This window comes from Phyllobates terribilis, unplaced genomic scaffold (genome assembly GCF_046119375.1).
Source record: "Phyllobates terribilis strain yellow unplaced genomic scaffold, ASM4611937v1 Scaffold_1__5_contigs__length_1240528914, whole genome shotgun sequence".
In the NCBI taxonomy this organism is placed as follows: domain Eukaryota; kingdom Metazoa; phylum Chordata; class Amphibia; order Anura; family Dendrobatidae; genus Phyllobates; species Phyllobates terribilis.
The window spans coordinates 603324503-603343930 of record NW_027362761.1 but is presented as its reverse complement, the minus strand read 5'-3'; the positions used below and the strand labels follow the sequence as shown (position 1 = coordinate 603343930).

General features: G+C 48.1%; 1 protein-coding gene across 1 annotated transcript in view; it reads right to left on the bottom strand.

The window, feature by feature from the left end:
- The window catches only part of LOC141150985 (uncharacterized), a 62641-nt gene extending 51369 nt beyond the window's left edge, over positions 1-11272 (bottom strand). The window contains exons 1-2 of the mRNA XM_073637022.1: positions 11191-11272; positions 7460-8809 (exon numbers count right to left, since the gene is read on the bottom strand). Of these exons, the coding sequence (XP_073493123.1) occupies positions 7460-8809; positions 11191-11272 (1432 nt within the window). The remainder of the gene's footprint in view (positions 1-7459; positions 8810-11190) is intronic.
- Between the last annotated feature and the right edge of the window lie 8156 nt (positions 11273-19428).

Sequence of the window (19428 nt, the reverse complement as noted above, 5' to 3'; positions counted from 1 at the left end):
GGATGAATTGGCCACTGCTACGTCTATCTTTGGGATCTTATTCCACGAGTCTTGTTTTGGCATCTTCTCTTAGAAGTGTAGCATCGGCGTCTCTGCCCCGTTCTAGGCAGAGACGCCGTCCCTCTCACCTCCCCGCTCCTGGCGCGGCGTCCTCCAGCGCTGCTCTCCCCGCTGCTTCCGGCACGCGCTCCTTCCCCGGCAGTGTGCTTAGGGCGCGCGCGCTCCCCCTCTCTTAAAGGGACCGCGCGCCGTCCTAAGGAGTCCCCGGCCAATTGCCGGAAGACCTCCCATATAAAAGGCACCTCCTCCAAAATGGAGGTGCCCGAGCAATGTTGTAGCACTGTTCACTACTCTGCTTCAGCCCTCAGGTCCCGTTGCCAGTTACCTGCCAGATACCTGCCAGATTCCTGCCAGTCTGCTGGCTCTGCCGTCATGTGCTGTGACCACCTGCCTGTCCAGTGACTCCTGCCCGCTCACCTGGGAGCGCTCATCTGCCGCCTGTCTGTTGGTCTTCCTGGAGGCTCCGCCGTCACATGCTGTGACCACCCGTTTATCCAGAGACTCTCGCCTGCTCACCTGGGAGCTCACGTCTACCATCAGCCGCCACAGGTCGTACCAACCGTTCACCCAGAGACTGCCCCGGTCACTTGCCGTGACCATCTGCCCGTTCATCCAGAGACTGCCCCGGTCACTTGCCGTGACCTCCTGCCCGTTCTTCTAGAGACTGTCCCGGTCACCTGCTGTGACTGCCTGCCTGGTCGCCACCCGCTCCCTTACAAGGACCGCCCCCTTGTATAGTAGCCCAGAGGTTCCGCCTCCCAGACCCGTTACAGTTTGCTCGGGCCATGGAACCCGGTGGCCCCCAAGCTCCCTCGCTCTCGGACCTGTGTCATGAACTGTCCCGTCAGAGGTCCCAACAGGAGTCCATCCTGGGTCACCTGCGGAATGTCAATTCTCGCCTGGACACTCTGACTGCTCTGCCTGCAACCACCGCCAGTGCCATGACTCGCAATCCGGCAGCTCCACTGCCCACTAATAACATGGTATCCTACCCCGGACCCCGGCTTTCTGCACCTCCTCGTTTCGGAGGCGACTCCGCCCAGGCTCGGGGCTTCATAAATCAGTGCACCCTGCACTTTGAACTCCTGTCTCACCAGTTTAACTCCGACAGGGCCAAAATTGCCTTCATCATGTCCCATCTCACCGGAGAGGCCCTGGCCTGGCTAAATCCTCTATGGGAGAGAGGAGACCCCCTGGTGTCCGACTTGCCTGCCTTTCTCACGGCTTTCCGGAAAGTCTTCGACGAACCCGGACGGAAGACCTCATCCGCATCATCTCTGCTACGCCTCCGTCAGGGAAGTCTCACCGTGGGCCAATATGCCATACGGTTCCGTATCCTTGCCTCGGAGCTGGCCTGGGATAATGACGCTCTGGTTTCCGTCTTCTGGGAGGGTCTGTCCGGCCATATAAAAGATGAACTTGCCGGTCGGGATATTCCTACCACTCTCGATGATCTAATAACTCTTGCCACCCGGATTGACCTGCGGTTCCAGGAGCATGCCAAAGAGGTCACCCGTGAGAGGAGGTTTCCACGTCTAGCTCCTACTTTTCAGAAACCCGTCACTCCCTCCGTCTCTCCTCAGCTACACTCTCCTGAGCCTATGCAGGTCGACCAGACCAAGATGGTCGGTTCTCGCCAAGAATCTAGCCGAGCCGAGGGAAGCTGTTTCTATTGTGGCAGTATGAAGCACTTCATCCGTTCCTGCCCGGAAAAGCCGGGAAACGCCAGTGTCTAGGACCACTCGGAGAGGTCGTCCTAGACAAAAGTAAGCCCTCTCCGTCTCTGACCTTACCGGTCTCTATTGCTTGGGGACAAAACCGTCTCTTTGAACTCGCCCATCTGGATTCTGGAGCTGCTGGAAACCTCATCTCCCAGTCTCTGGTAGAGAGATACCATATTCCCACCAAGTCCCTGGCTGAACCATTGTCAGTCGCCTCCGTGGATGGAAGACTTCCCTCGGAGACCATCCTGCTCGTCACCGAACCCATAACCCTGCAGGTGGGAATGCTGCACTCTGAGGAGATCTCATTCCATGTGCTGTCCGGACTTTCTCACTCCCTGTTGCTAGGTCTACCTTGGCTCCAGACACATGAACCCGTATTGAACTGGCGGTCCGGTGAAGTACTCCGATGGGGTCCTGATTGCCATAGGACCTGCCTGGTCCCGGTCCGTCCACTTCGCCCTCAGCCTACTCCAGCTAACTTACCTGGTCTCCCGGCTCCCTATTGGCCCTATGCGGACGTCTTCGGTAAGAAGGAAGCTGAGACGTTGCCACCCCATAGGCCATACGATTGCCCGATCGACCTGGTACCTGGCACCACTCCTCCCCGTGGGCGTATCTACCCGTTGTCTGCAGCCGAGACCCGAGCCATGTCTGAGTACATTGAAGAGAATCTGGCTAGGGGATTTATCCGAAAATCTACCTCCCCGGCTGGAGCCGGATTCTTCTTTGTCAAAAACAAAGACGGCTCGCTACGTCCCTGTATTGACTACAGAGGACTCAATCTCATCACGGTAAAAAACAAATATCCACTGCCACTCATCTCCGAATTGTTTGACCGTCTCAAGAGCGCCAGGATCTTCTCCAAGCTGGATCTATGAGGAGCGTATAATCTGGTCCGTATCCATCAAGGAGACGAGTGGAAGACGGCATTCAATACCCGGGACGGTCACTACGAGTACCTTGTGATGCCCTTCGGTCTCTGTAATGCTCCCGCGGTCTTTCAGGAACTAGTCAACGACATCTTCCGTGACCTCCTGTACTCCTGCGTAGTGGTATACCTGGACGATATCTTGGTCTTCTCTCCGGATCTCCCCACACACCGGAGGGATGTTCGTCAGGTCCTGCTTAGGCTTCGGCAGAACCACCTTTACGCCAAATACGAGAAGTGCCTCTTCGATCAGACCTCCCTTCCGTTCTTGGGCTATGTCATCTCCCAAACAGGTCTGCAAATGGATCCCGAGAAGCTCTCTTCCGTTCTAAAATGGCCTCGTCCTGAAGGTTTGAAGGCGATACAGCGATTCCTGGGCTTCGCTAATTATTATCGTCTTTTCATCCCACACTTCTCGTCTCGGACTGCTCCCATATCTGCACTTACCCGTAAGGGGGCTAACCCCAGAACATGGTCGCCTGAAGCCGAGGAGGCCTTCCTTTCCCTAAAGAAAGCCTTCGCCTCTGCTCCCGTCCTGCACCGTCCGGACTGTAATAAACAATTCTACCTGGAGGTTGATGCCTCCTCTTCCGGAGCCGGAGCGGTGCTCACCCAGAAGTCTTCTACTGGGAGAATGGTAACGTGCGGCTTCTTCTCCAAAATCTTCTCCTCGTCGGAGCGCAACTACTCCATTGGAGACCGGGAATTGCTAGCCATCAAATTGGCACTGGGAGAGTGGCGCTATCTGCTTGAAGGGGCTCTCTACCCGGTAATTATCTACACGGATCACAAAAACCTGGCATATCTCCAAAATGCCCAGAGACTCAATCCTCGCCAGGCCCGGTGGTCGTTGTTTTTTGCCCGCTTCGACTTCATTCTTCATTTCCGTCCGGCGGACAAGAACGTCAAAGCTGATGCCTTGTCCCGGTCCTTCCTGTCCTCCGATCAAGAGGAGGAACCTACGCACATCATCGACTCCTCCAAGGTGATGAATGTGGCCCCCTTGGATCTGACTCGTCTTCCACCCGGTAAGACGTTCGTAGCTGTGCCAGATCGGGAGAGGGTTCTTCGCTGGGGACATTCTTCTAAACTAGCTGGCCATGCTGGCCAAAAGAAGACCTTCCAACTTATTACCCGGCATTACTGGTGGCCTACCCTGCGTAAGGACGTGGTAGACTTCGTCGCGACCTGTTCATCCTGTGCCCGTAACAAAGTTCCCCGACATCTACCTGCCGGCCATCTCCTGCCCCTTCCCGTACCTGCTGCTCCTTGGCAACACATCGCTATGGACTTTATCACCGACCTTCCAGTTTCTGCCGGTTGCACTGTCATTTGGGTTGTCGCTGACCGTTTTTCTAAGATGGCCCACTTCATTCCCCTGCCTGGTCTTCTGTCTGCACCCGAGCTGGCTAAAGACTTTATCCGCCACATCTTCCGTCTCCATGGTCTGCCCCTCCACATCGTGTCGGATCATGGGGTTCAGTTCACCTCTCGCTTCTGGAGAGCCACATGTAAGCTGCTGGACATTACCCTGGATTTCTCCTCCGCTTACCACCCTCAGTCCAATGGTCAAGTGGAGCGGATCAATCAGATCTTGTCCAGCTACCTCCGGCACTTCGTTGATGCTCACCACTCGGACTGGGTGGATCTCCTACCATGGGCCAAGTTCTCTTATAACAACCATGAGAGCGAGTCCTCTTCCAAATCCCCGTTCTTTATAGTCGGTGGCCAACATCCCCGGATTCTACTTCCTGTCTCCGTTTCTGTGGACAACCCTGCTGCGGAGTCTCTTGTCAGCGAATTTTCTACTATTTGGGAGAGCACCAGGTCCGCTCTTCTTCTCTCCTCTGAGCGGATGAAGAGATATGCTGATAAGAGACGTCTGGATCCGCCCCAATTCCGTCCGGGAGACAAGGTTTGGCTCTCATCCAAACATGTGCGGCTCAAAGTACCCTCCTACAAGTTGGGTCCTCGATTCATCGGCCCCTTCGAAGTCCTCAGGCAAATTAACCCTGTGGCCTACAAATTAAAACTCCCGGCCACCCTACGGATCCCCAACTCCTTCCACGTATCTCTCCTCAAACCCGTTGTCTTTAACTTTTTTTCCAAAAATCCAGGTGCCCCTCCTGCTCCGGTTTCCGCTGATGACATCTTTGAGGTAGAGAGTATTCTGGCCTCCAAGAGGGTAAGAGGAAAAACCTTTTTTCTGGTAGATTGGAAGGGGTTTGGTCCTGAGGAGAGAACTTGGGAACCCAGGGAGAACATCAACGCCCCGCTTCTCCTTGAGAAATTTCTTTCTGGCCAAAAAAAGAGGGGGCCTAAAGGGGGGGGGTACTGTAGCATCGGCGTCTCTGCCCCGTTCTAGGCAGAGACGCCGTCCCTCTCACCTCCCCGCTCCTGGCGCGGCGTCCTCCAGCGCTGCTCTCCCCGCTGCTTCCGGCACGCGCTCCTTCCCCGGCAGTGTGCTTAGGGCGCGCGCGCGCGCTCCCCCTCTCTTAAAGGGACCGCGCGCGCCGTCCTAAGGAGTCCCCGGCCAATTGCCGGAGGACCTCCCATATAAAAGGCACCTCCTCCAAAATGGAGGTGCCCGAGCAATGTTGTAGCACTGTTCACTACTCTGCTTCAGCCCTCAGGTCCCGTTGCCAGTTACCTGCCAGATTCCTGCCAGTCTGCTGTCTAATTCCTGCCTGATATCCTGCTACCTGCCTGCTAGCCTGAGGTCCGACGGTCTGCCTTACTACTCCTGTCAGTCTGTCTAAGGACCAGCTTGCCCGCTCACCTGGGAGCGCACATCAACTACCTGCCTGCTTGCCTGAGGTCCGACGGTCTGCCTTCCAACTCTTGTCAGTCTGTCTATGGACCAGCTTGCCCGCTCACCTGGGAGCGCACATCTGCTACCTGTCTGCTAGCCTACCTGGAGGCTCTGCCGTCACGTGCTGTGACCACCTGCCTGTCCAGTGACTCCTGCCCGCTCACCTGGGAGCGCTCATCTGCCGCCTGTCTGTTGGTCTTCCTGGAGGCTCCGCCGTCACATGCTGTGACCACCCGTTTATCCAGAGACTCTCGCCTGCTCACCTGGGAGCTCACGTCTACCATCAGCCGCCACAGGTCATACCAACCGTTCACCCAGAGACTGCCCCGGTCACTTGCCGTGACCATCTGCCCGTTCATCCAGAGACTGCCCCGGTCACTTGCCATGACCTCCTGCCCGTTCTTCTAGAGACTGTTCCGGTCACCTGCTGTGACTGCCTGCCTGGTCGCCACCCGCTCCCTTACAAGGACCGCCCCCTTGTATAGTAGCCCAGAGGTTCCGCCTCCCAGACCCGTTACAAGAAGATGATGGTAGTGAACCCTTTCTCTTCATTTTTTTCTCTTAATGAGAGCCTGAATCTTTTCATTAATTAGAAATATGCGCCTCTTTTTTTTGCTCTAATCCACAAAACATGAACTCTTGTATGGATTTGGGGGTCTTAGGATCTGAGATGCCCATGGTAGCTCTCACAGCCTTAATCAACCTATCTGCGACTTTTATAGGAAAGCATGGCCTACCCCCTGTATCGCCATTAAAGAATGAAAAGGAACAAGAATCCAATCCACATTCACCTTCCGACTTTATAGATTCATCTAAATCAGGTGATAGTTTTTTGGACCCTTTCCTTCCCTTTCTATTCCTTTTTTTATGAATAAGGGTCTCAAGGGAATTCTTAACTTGTGTCCTGATCACGGATCTCAAATCCATGAAGTTAGTGGATTCTTCACATGCAGTTTTCTGTATACAATCTGCACAGTCTTTTCTGCCACAAGTCAGGTAACTTATCCCTACAAAGGGTTCACTCCTTATTCTTTTGTGCCACATTTCTTAAGCCGTTCCTAGTAATTAGAGACAAGAAAAAGGGACTTAATTACCATGGTGAAATTTCACAAAGATCAGTCAGCATTCTGGAGTTTAATAAGGGTACCAGATTCAGAGGCTGGATCAAATCACACCATTATTCGTGGTTGGTCGTACTGTCACTTCTGCAACTCATGAGACTGCCATTGCTGCGTGAACTCTGATCCTGGCACTGACGTTCCTCCATATCACGTGGGGAAGGAGATCCAGAGCAAACCCACTCTTTAGGCAGTCAGGCGTGATTTTAAAAGAGGGACCAGCCACAGCAACTCCCCCACCCCCTTGTGCATGCCTTCTCCAGACCCCCTGGAAGTGAAATCCAACACTTCAGGTCAGAAGTCTCTGGCATGCTCTTCATCAGGGCGCACCAATCCCAGGGCGTCCTGCACATGCGCAAGCCTGGGACATTGTTGGGGCCAGCAGGCATCCAAAAGGACTTCGGTGCTCGCATCTACATGAGCCCTCAAGTGACCAGCGGTGGCGCTTCCAGGACCCGACACCGGCACTATAGACAAGGAGCCTTTCTTCCAGGCAAGGCCTGGGTAAGTTTCTCCTTTAACTTTCCTCTCCTGATTCTTCAGCTTCAGGTTCCCTCATGGACAGGACACAAAAATGATGCGGGGTAGAGGTGCAGCCCTCTTATTCAGTACGCTTCCTGTCCTTATTGGGTGAATTCCCTCTCTCGTGTGGCACTGGTCATGGGGAAAAGGAAAATTTTAGAAATTGTTCTGGTATTCAGTGAGATATTAATGACAATCTTATTTATCAAAGGAAGTGTACTCATTATTCTGAGCAATTTTATTAAAAAATTTAAAACACACAGTGTACATGATTACAGTTTCTTTCCTGTATGACTTCCCTCATGTCTAACAAGATACGATTTATTTACAAAAGATTTCCCACATAGTGAACATGAATACGGCTTCTCCCCAGTGTGACTTCTCTCGTGCATCACAAGACTTAATTTACTTGTGAAGGCCTTCCCACATTCCAAACATGAAAATGGCTTTATTCCTGTGTGAATTCTCTCATGTCTAACACATTTTGATTTCTCTGTAAAGCATTTTCCACATTCTGAACATGAATACGGCTTCTCTCCTGTGTGAATTCTCTGATGTTTTCTAAGACTCCCTTTATCTGTGAAGGACTTCCCACATTCTGAACATGAATATGGCTTCTCACCTGTGTGAATTCTCTGATGTGTAATAAGACTCCCTTTATCTGTGAAGGACTTCCCACATTCCGAACATGAAAATGGCTTTTCTACCATGTGAATTCTCTCATGTGTAACACATTTTGATTTATCTGTAAAGCATTTCCCACATTCTGAACATGAAAATGGCTTTTCTCCTGTGTGAATTCTCTCATGTCTAACACATTTTGATTTATCTGTAAAGCATTTCCCACATTCTGAACATGAAAATGGCTTCTCTCCTGTGTGAATTCTCTGATGTATAATAAATCTTGATTTAGCTGGAAAGCATTTCCCACATTCTGAACATGAATACGGCTTCTCTCCTGTGTGAAATGTCTGATGTCTAATAAGACTCCCTTTATATCCAAAGCATTTCCCACATTCTGAACATAAATATGGCTTCTCTCCTGTGTGAGTTTTCTGATGTTTATTAAGAGTCCTTTTATCATTAAAGCATTTCCCACATACTGAACATGAAAATGGTTTTTCTCCTGTGTGAATTCTCTGATGTATAATGAATCTTGATTTATCTGTAAAGCATTTCCCACATTCTGAACATGAATACGGCTTCTTCCCAGTGTGACTTCTCTTGTGCAACACAAGACTTAATTTACTTGTGAAGGCCTTCCCACATTCTGAACATGAAAATGGCTTCTCTCCTGTGTGACTTCTCTGATGTATAACAAGTTTTGTTTTATATGTAAAGCATTTCCCACATTCTGAACAGGAGTATGGCTTTTCTCCTTTGTGTTTTCTTTGTGTCTGAGCTGAGCTTTTAGTAAGTTGCTTGTCACACTGAAATCTTGTATCCACTGTGTCACCTGGACTTTTGGTAATAATGTGAGATTGCTCAGGAGATGATTCCTCATGATCAGGAGGATTATAAGAAAGTGAAGTGCTGTGAAGTCCAGGAGGTGCAGGAAGGGTGATGAGGTTTTCTCCATTAGAGTGCTTCCTGATATCTTCTTTTTTACAATTTAGTGATAAACCTTTATTCTCACAAGGATTTCCTATAAGAATGAAAGATAGATTTGTGTTGTTAAAAAAATCATATCCAAAGAGATTTACACTTTTATTTTCTGGATCTCACAATGAAGACCCTCGTCAGTGAAAATACCAGTAATAAGGAGGACAACTACATGTCATAACATTAACACAATGACAGGTAAAGTGAATAACACTTATAATCTGGTGATATTGGCACAAGTCAGGGGTGGCAGAGATTAGACGGCAAATAGACAGTTCTTAAAGGGAACCTGTCATCAGGATTTACCCCCTTAATGTACCACCAGTGCAATTTCACTCTCTCAAGCTTCCCATCATGCTCTTAGTGTAGAAAAGTGTCCACACAATTAAAAATTGATTTTAATCTTACATTACCGCATGCAAATGAGATCGACTAATCATAAAGGTGGGCCTCATAAAGGTGGCCGCCGTAATCATGTCCACAATATGCCTAAGGACTAGTGTTGAGCGAGTATGTTCTATCAACCCTTTCGCCGAGTATGCTCGGGCCGAGCACCGAGTATTTATAGCTGCTCGGTGATATGGTTGAATCCCTCCCGTGTGCATGATTTGCGACTGTTTGACAGCTTTATTACATGGGAGAAATGTCTATTTCTTACACATTCCTCACATGTAATAAAACTGTCAAACAGTTGCAAATCATGCACCCGGGAGCGATCTAACCTTATCACCGAGCAGCTGTAAATACTCGGAGCTCGGCCCGAGCATACTTGGACAGAACATACTCGCTCAACCCTACTAAGGACATGATACGAACCCTTATAAGAATGAAATAGCACCGAAGTCATATTACAGGGTTAAATCCAAATTACCGGACCCAGGGGAGTCCTTCTTCCAATGTCTGAGAAGAAAAATCTACAGTGGTAGAAAGCGGAACGATTCCAGTATGTGAGCAACCTGTAGTGCAAATGGGCCTCCATGTCTCCTCTGGAGCCTCCTTATTCCATTAACCACCCTACACCACGGAGCCTCTTATCCCCTGGAGCCTCCCTACACCACGGATCCTCCTTACCACCTGGAGCCCCTACACCACGGATCCTCATCATCCCCTGGAGCCTCCCTACACCACGGATCCTCCTTATCCCCTGGAGCCTCCCTACACCACGGATCCTCCTTATCCCCTGGAGCCTCCCTACACCACGGATCCTCCTTATCCCCTGGAGACTCCCTACACCATGGATCCTCCTTACCCCCTGGAGCCTCCATACACCACGGATCCTCCTCATCCCCCGGAGCCTCCCTACACCACAGAGCCTGCTTATCCCCTGGAGCCTCCCTACACCACAGAGCATACTTATCCCCTGGAGCCTCCCTACACCACGGATCCTCCTTATCCCCTGGAGTCTCCCTACACCACGGATCCTCCTTATCCCCTGGAGCCTCCCTACACCACGGATCCTCCTTATCCCCTGGAGCCTCACTACACCACGGATCCTCATCATCCCCTGGAGCCTCCCTACACCACGGATCCTCATCATCCCCTGGAGCCTCCCTACACCACGGATCCTCCTTATCCCCTGGAGCCTCCCTACACCACGGATCCTCCTTATCCCCTGGAGCCTCCCTACACCACAGAGCCTCCTTATCCCCTGGAGCCCCCCTACACCACAGAGCCTCCTTATCCCCTGGAGCCTGCCTACACCACGGATCCTCCTTATCCCCTGGAGCCTCCCTACACCATGGATCCTCCTTATCCCCTGGAGCCTCCCTACACCACGGATCCTCCTTATCCCCTGGAGCCTCCCTACACCATGGATCATCCTTACCCCCTGGAGCCTCCCTACATTACTTGGTCTATATGCAGCTGAACCTACTGCACATGTGATACATCCACCCCTGCCCAAAACACTAAATATATGTCCTTAAAAATTATGTGTAAAGGGAAACTGTCCGTTCCCTGTGCCCCCAGAACCCGCAGCAGTTGTGTCTGCAGATATAAACTCTCCGCCTAACATCTCTATTACATTAAACACACAAACAGATCTTTAGAAAAAGTATTGTATTTCTAAAGTTTATGATATGTAAATGAGGCCTTTGACTTGTCGATGAGGCGTTCGTGACCCCAGAGTAGTCGCCCCACTTAGCATGTCATCACGGCTTTGGGGGCTTGAGAACATGACAAACCTACCGCATGCGCGCGGCTTCTCCTCCTCACTGCATTGAGCCTCTGACGCCGGGTGTACGCGTCCCATTACTGAGATAGGAGAGGACGGTCACTACTGGTCAGAGTCCATGTAGATGGGAGGAGCTCGGCCTCTAGCCCCGCCCTCCTCTCCCCTCCCCCTACACAGAATCTTATCAGGAGCGGCCGTCACCTCCGATCTCAGTGATGGAACAATGTTTCCTAACTGAATAGAGATTTTACCCCGGAACCGAGAATCCTGAGACGGAAGAAGAAATACGCAGATTTCTGTGGAGACTCCGGGGACAAAGTTTCCTATTTCCATCTCGTCTATTCTTACAATTCATGAAGTTTATTCCTCTTATTCTTGTGTAATAAAGACTGATCAGGACGTTGTGTATATTATATGGGAACAATGAGGAATACTGTCACCATGTAACAATACATCGCTTATGATTTATGGCCGGCAGGATTTGGCAACACAAAAATGTCTGAAAAGAAACAAAGTATTTATTGTAGAAAAGTCCTAAAAGAAAATGAAATAAATATATTGTTATTGGCTTGGATTAGTTGTATTACCGCAGTTACAGAGACCCTCCACCCCGGGACTGAACACTACACATTTCCCTGTACAGTCCCCTATGGGGTCCTCTGCCCTCCGCTGCCCCCTCAGATCGGTGGTCCCTTCCCCCGGCTTCCAGGACAGCCAGTGCAGTGGTATGGGGAGTGCAGTAATACGTCTACCCCACCCTCCCCTGCCTTTCCTGTGCTGTGACCTATGGGGCAGCACCACATCCTAGTAATCTCCCAGCAGTCTGCGGGGCGTCACCAGTTACAGATGTATTCTGCACCTGGGTTCATTGCTCCTGTTTGTCTTTGGTAACCTTGTCTGGCTTCCATAATACCCCGGGTGACTTAGGCCTCCATCTACAGGACCATTGTTACTCGGCTTCCTGATTCTGACCTCGTCCCCACTTCTTGATTGTCTAGCACCTGCCATCTTTGGGTCAGATCTGACATGTCGACCTTCTTCTGCCAGCTCGCTCTACCAGCCAGCACTACTATGTGGAGCAGCCCCGGTGTCTGTGCTGTAAGTCCAGATCACTGTACAGTGGTAAAAAGATGGAAGCCGGGAAACCTCTGGGACCGGCTTTATGGAGACTGTGTGTAAGCGCCTTATTATTAGGAACTGCCAGGTTTCCTCCATCGGTTCACCGTTACAGGAGGCAAATGGAGGACACAAGGAAGGGAGTCTATATATGATAACCGTATAGTCACTTCTCAGTCTCAGGGTGGACGGTCGTTTTATCACTCAACTTGTGCAGCTCATGAAGAGAGAAAAATTCTAAAAAATAACAGCAGAATAAAGATGATAAAGTAACAAGATGAGAAATACAACTCATCCCCCACAAAAAAGCTCCTCATACAGCGAGGTCAGTAATGAGAAATAAACGATCAAGAATGGAAGAAACAATCCAACAGAGGCAGGACAGACATCTGTCTGAGATGGTGAGTCCTGCATTGAGCAGGGGGCTGGATACGGGGACCCTGGAGGTGGTCCCCTCCAACCAGAACATTCTAGGATTGTAAGTTGTTTGGTCATTTTATCTGTAAATCATTTCCCCCATTATCGGCCTTACAGATCCATTATTTTATAGATTTTTTTACTTTCTCGTCCTCTCATTTCCGGAGTCATAATGTTATTGGTCACTAAGCTTTGCAGTTCTTCTGCTATTCACCCTATAAATGTAAGAAAATCCTGACAACTGGGCGTTACCATTGTTCCCCTACATTGTCCAATCAGCGCTGAGTGTGAGAAGTGTGGGGACACATGTATGGAGAACGGTGACACCCGGTTATCATGTCATTCATAAATGTCGGAGGAACGGCCGGGAATCTGAGCAGCAGTTTCTTTCTTTGGTAACAATTCTTGTCGGAAAAAGAATTTCATCCAATTTATTGGTAGAAAAAAAAAAACTTAAAACTTTCGGAACCTGGATGAGGACGTCTTCTTACCTTCTTTTGGTAATTTATGTATTTTACTGTTGGAAAGAGAATTATTTATTGAAGTTAGAGGCTCAGATGGGGGGACGATTCCTAGACGACATCTTGTTTGTCTGGAGAGACCGAGAGTGAAGATTCTTCTAAAGGGACGTTCCCAAAATCACAATGTGCTCTTATAATAAAGTACACCCTGGTTATTGTGAATATAACCCCTGTATAACATCTGGCCTCTCCTGCACATATCACCCCCTGAGTATGCCCCCCCAGGATCTATATACCCAGCAGTTGTCATTGTAACCAATACATACCGAGGAGCCACATGTTATATACTGGGGGGTGGGACAGGGCTGGATGTTATACACCGGGGGGACAACAGGGCCTGAAGGAGAAGCCAGAATGCAGTGATTAATGCAGGTGGCCCAATACTATTCTCCATATAGTGAATCTCTCCATATTACAAGATTCACCATAAATGAGACGCTGACAGGGGATATAATCCGTGCATGGTGAAGGGCGCCCCCTCTGGGTAGTATTTAGTCTCCATGTTTATACGTTGGTTGAACTAGATCTCAAAAACCGACATGATGTAAGATAACGACAACTCTAGATGCGGCCATCGCAGCTGTTTCTAGATACGAGCTCCTAATCCCTTTTATGATGAAGCAATTCTCCACCCGGCACAGAGGACTAAACATCTGTCATGTACTGTCACCTACCTGGTGTCCTCCGCTTGTCTCTGACTAAGACCTGTGTTCTGGTCCTCCTACATCCAAGATGGCCTCCATCGTGGCAGAGGGACGACAGCAGTATGTCTGACCCACACCTCCATAGCATGGCACTTACTGACTTACCATAGGGGTCTTCATGCCACCGGGCTGCCGGCCTGGATGAGGAGGTACCAGAAAGCCGGCCTCAATGTAGGAGGCAGTGGGAGGCAAACAGAGGCGACAGGTAGGACGACTCTACATGTGACATGTGTCGTCACTCGTCAGCACCAGGCAGTGGCTGCTACATCACCGAGATCCATAGGACGGGGAGATTCATAACCTGGAGGACAAGCTCAGTCATTTATATGGCAGCAGGGACTTGTGTAAGGAAAATATGGACGTAAAGGATGGAAGGAATATTATAGAAGGTAAAGGAAAACTAATATGTGCTTCCTAAATCATTAAGAAGAGGTGTGAAGGCGGCCCCGGTATTCATCACTGCACAGCCGGACTCTACAGGAGCAGCCGCGCCATCACCGGACGCTTCTGCTGTGATGTGGACAGCGGATAAAGCTTCACTGTACCGGAGACTTCATACAATATCACACACCGGTCATCATCATCATCACACGCCGGTCATCATCATCATCATCACACGCCGGTCATTATTACATACCTGTGGAAACATCTACCGGAATCTCCTCCTTCCCGTCACTCACAGACGGCTGATCCCCCCCCGTCATCGCTTCTTCTTCTGTCTCGTCCTTCACTTTATTCTTAGTTGGATCTTCCTCCTGATATATCAGATGTAACAATCAGCACAATACAAGAAACCACGAAAATCTGTGACATCTATGACCTCAATCAGAAATGTCCCCTATATACAGATCCAGTACAGGGCTCAGCACAGTCTACCTGATGATCCTCCGGGATGTTGTGATTCTCCTCTGGACAGTCCTGGGGATACAGAGGACAGGGACAGCTCTCTGGTGGATTTCTCCTCCTGAATCCATCTGTAGGAAACACACAGTGACGGAATAGATTGTGTCATGTGTGGCAAAGTCACTGGTAAAGTGATAGAGGGAAGATATATTTCATGGAGGCTATTAGCTTCTGTGAATTGAAACCATGAAATTTGCTCCAACATGTTATTTGCTTAAAGAGGTTAAACTTCCATGTTAAAAGGGAGTGTTTTTTGTGAATGATCATTGTGAAGGGTGGGAGGTCATTCACCATATCTCCATCTCAGAGTGTGGTCTTTGATTTAAATACAAGTCCTACTGAGGCATTCAGTGTTCAGTGTCTGGAGAAGCTAGCTCCAGAGAGGATCTTGTGTTTGTTTTTCCTGAACCAAGTGGAGTTGCTGAACTCTCAGTAGGTGGATCCCTGCTATCACAAAGACTGTGCTTTTGTGTTACCATTTTGCTTTGTTTCCTGTTTTGGCCAAAGGGCCGTGATTTCTTTTATGGACTCAGTGTTGGTTTATGCTGCATTTTAATAAACCAACGAGAACTTTTTGGCCAAAGGGCCGTGATTTCTTTTATGGACTCAGTGTTGGTTTATGCTGCATTTTAATAAACCAACGAGAAGTTTTTAAAGAAACAGTGTACCTGTGTCTACCTCCGTGTGAGCGATCTACCACACATGTTATGATGAAATTATGGGAGTAGTAGAAGGTGACCACAGAACAGACATGACAGTTTCCCTCCTCACCCTGCTGATCGGCCCATATTGCGATCGCCTCTTGTGCTCCATGTATAACCTCAACCTTAATATCAACCAGATCTTCACCCTAAAAATAAAAATGTAAGATGAGCTCAGGTCCCATCACTTCATGGTCCGATGTTGTGGGGACTTCAGTGTCATCTACCTGATGATCCTCCGGGATGTTGTGATTCTCCTCTGGACAGTCCTGTGAATACAGAGGACGGGGACATCTCTCTGGTGGATTTCTCCTCCTGGATCCATCTGTGGAGACATAGAGACTGAATACATGACCTGCCGTGTATCTGTCTATATATGAGACTCGTCTCTCAGTACCAGTAATTCTATGTTTATGTATCAGGGAATAAATTACATTGTTGTGGTCCTCACCACCGGTACCAAGGACCCAGCACATTGTGGCCTCAAGTATGAAGTGATAATCAGCGAGGCCAAAGCCTAATGCTCTCTGCTCTGCACCCGGAGGATGAGGACCCTGAGGAGAGGGACAGAGAAGACCCTCGTCAGTCAGATGAAGGAGCCGTACTAAGAAACACAACTTCTCCAAATTTCGTTTCCAGGGATGGAACCACAGAGGAGCTGGAGAAAGCTCCACATTTCTATCCATCGGTTTCTTCTGTCCTAATTCACCGTTATGTAGATTGGGGGAAGGACGGTGACCATTTACCAGTGATTGTATTTTGAGATCTCATGATGTCATCATGAGGACACGGCCTCCCTCCTGGACAGGATCCTCTGGGATCACTAAGAGGAGAGAACCTTCCGTTCTATTAAAAGACGAGTTACCGCTTTCTTATTCTTCTTTAAATAGAGATAACTCTCAACATCCGCCTCGATATAAACACTAAAATAGGCAGCAAGTGCGCGGAAAGTTCTGCGTTTGTCTCTGAAGGAGGAAAAAAGGGCACATGTACGGCTGACGGATGAAGTCACAGCGCCCGGAAGGACGGTGTTGTGGGGAGCACCCGGTACACAGCGGTTAGTACCTATCAATGTGTAGAAAGGACAACTAGAGAGCCGGCACCGGGGTCATGGGCGCTTACTGATGCACACGGGGAGCCAAGGAGAGATTGTCAGGTCAGACTCCACAGAAAAGCTCCATAATACATATTCTTCTGAACAAACATCCCTTTAACCCCTTCACTCTCCAGTCTGTTTTCACCTTCCTGACCGGGCCAATGTTTTACAGTTCTGACCTCTGTCACTTTATGGAGGTAATAACTCTGGAGCTTCAACGGATCCCGCTGATTCTGAAACTGTTTTTTCGTGACACATTGTGCTTCATGTTAGTGGTAAATTTAGGATTTGGCTTTTTTTTTGCGTTTATTTATGAAAATATCGAAAATTTTTCAAAAAAAATGTTGGACTTTTAATTTTTATGCCTTTTAACCAGATATGTATTAACTATTGTGTATGGTATAACTAACATTTACCACATGTCTACTTCACATCATATTTATTATTTTTGGTAAAAGTTTAATCAGCAATTTCTTATTTTTCAAACAAAATTTACAAAACCAATTTTAAGTTTCCTCCGTTCTCCCCCTTTTGCATTTTAAGTCTGCAGTCCTGCTCCCCAATACTTATATCTATGGCCAGTTTGACGTCAATCTGCCGTTACTGACATGTCGCATTTAAGGGATCGCACTCATCGGCTGAAATAAAATTGGTCGGATATTCCTGAAAAGTAGGATGATTGTCTTGCGAGTACGATGCGACTTCTCTCACCTGTCTCGCATCTGTATGACATCCGTATCAAACGCGTTTATAACATCAGCTTTTACAGACGGTCATTCTCTGACATTTCAGGCTAATTTTCTAACTAATAAAACATTTTTTTATAGATATAGAAAGATAGAAATGAGTCAGTGAGATATATCATCAGTGCAGGGCGTGTGGAGCTGCTGTACATGGATTTAGCTAATAATTAAAGAATTTAAAGTAAAAAAAGAAAAGGGGGAAAGAGGACAGCTGATGCTTATAGTCTGGGAAGCGGGTAATAAACATTAATATACATAGATCTTCCCAGGGGATTAATATTAACATCTGCGTAGCCTTTACTGGTTATTAACAAGGGGTGACCCCCTCCCAAAAAAATGATGTGGGGGCCCCTTCTATTTTTAATAACCAGAAAAGGCTAGGCAGACAGCTGCAGGCTGGTATTAATAGCCTAGGAAGGGGCCATGCATATTGTACCCCCTCCCAAACTAATAACATCAGCCTGCAGCCGCCCAAAAAATGGCGCATCCATTAGCCTCGGCTCTTCCCACTTTCCCTGGTGCAGTGGCAAATGGGGTAATAATATTGGGGTTGATGTCAGCTTTGTAATGTCAGCTGATCTCAAGCCCAAGGTTAGTAATGGAGAGGCGTCTACAAGACACCCACATTACTAACCCCCATCAGTTTAAGTAAAAAAAACACACACAGAGCAAAGTCCTTTATTTGAACAAAACACTTCCCGACCCTTTTACCCATTTAATAATATCCAAAGAAAAATAAAAAAAAACCAAAGTCATCCTGAACTGTCGGCAGATAATCCATACTGATGATGTCCCGTGACGAAGTCCAGCTCTGCTACATCTGTATGGTGTGTTGAGCGATGGCTCAGCCCGCCAGCCAGGACACACTGGTCAGTGCAGCGAGCAGTGACGTCAGTAAGGTGACCAGAGCTCATTGGCTATGAACTCCGGTGACCTTAGTCAGAGCAGCGCTAGACACTGCAGGAGCATTCTCACGCTACTGGCTTGCTGAGCAGTCACATCAAACAATCCAGATGTAGCACGGCTGGGGATTTTTGTTGGACAGCATCACATAAGGATTATCGGCGGACAGGTGAGGATTATTTTGTATTTTAATTTGATCTTTATAAAGGGTAAAAGAGGGTCTGGGAGTGTTCATTTCAATTAAAGGACTTTGCTCTGTGTGTGTGCTTTTTTAACTAAACTTACAGGGTTAGTAATGGGGGTGTCTTATAGACGCCTCTCCATTACTAACCCCTGGGCTCGATGTCAGCAAACATTACAAAGTTAACATCAACCCCAATAGTATTACCCCACTCGCCACCGCACCAGAGCAAGTGGAAAGAGTCGAGGCTAGGCGCCAGAAATGGTGCATCTTATGGATGCGCCAATTCTTGGGCAGCTGAGTGCTGGTGTTCTTGCACTGGGAGGGGGACAATATCCAATTCCCAGGCTATTAATATCAGCCGGCAGCTGTCTGTTTAGCCTTTGCTGGTTGGGTCCCTGGTTTCCTGCACTGCTGGTAACATTACCATTATGTCTATCTATTGTGTCCTATTGCACTTGGTCTGTTGATGCTTATTTGTATCACCTTTGCCCAGCATACTGACTGAACCTATCACTTTATATGTTTATTACTATATCCTTTATGTCTATGAGGTATAATGCTTACTTGTGATAGTGTTTCTCTAGTCAGAAACTTTTTCATTATAATGATATAAATAACTGATATTATATATTACTTATGTGATGTATGCTATGGACCTTTACGCATTAGTATACTCTCTAACATATAATTGGACCCATATTTCGTATTTACTTAATAGGATAATTTCACCTTTGGTCTGGGCCTTAGATGTAGCAGTGCAGTACACCAAGCTTTATATCTAGGTATACCACCATTGTTCTTCCTGAACTTGTACCTCACTTTTTGTATATATTGTATTTGTATATGAATACATATGGTATTCCTCTATATGTTTTTCTTTTATTTGTTAATAATAAAGATATATTTTTAGGCCTTTGAAGAAAACGCTTCATCTCTTTAGTGACAGTAATTAACAGAGGCTGAAGTTACAGTTCTATCCAAAGGCTTAACCTTCTCCCCGACAATTGAGTTTGACGTTCATAGAACTTTATTAGATGTGAATAAGTTTGTGAGAACTTTCACTTTGCGTTGTCATTTCATGGTCAATGAACAGAATGAGAACATGGAGAACTCGTTACAAGAAGTTTCTCATGATGATGTTCCCAATAGAACTGGAACTTTTGATGAACAGAGTTCACTTCTTGATCATAAAACTCCAGCG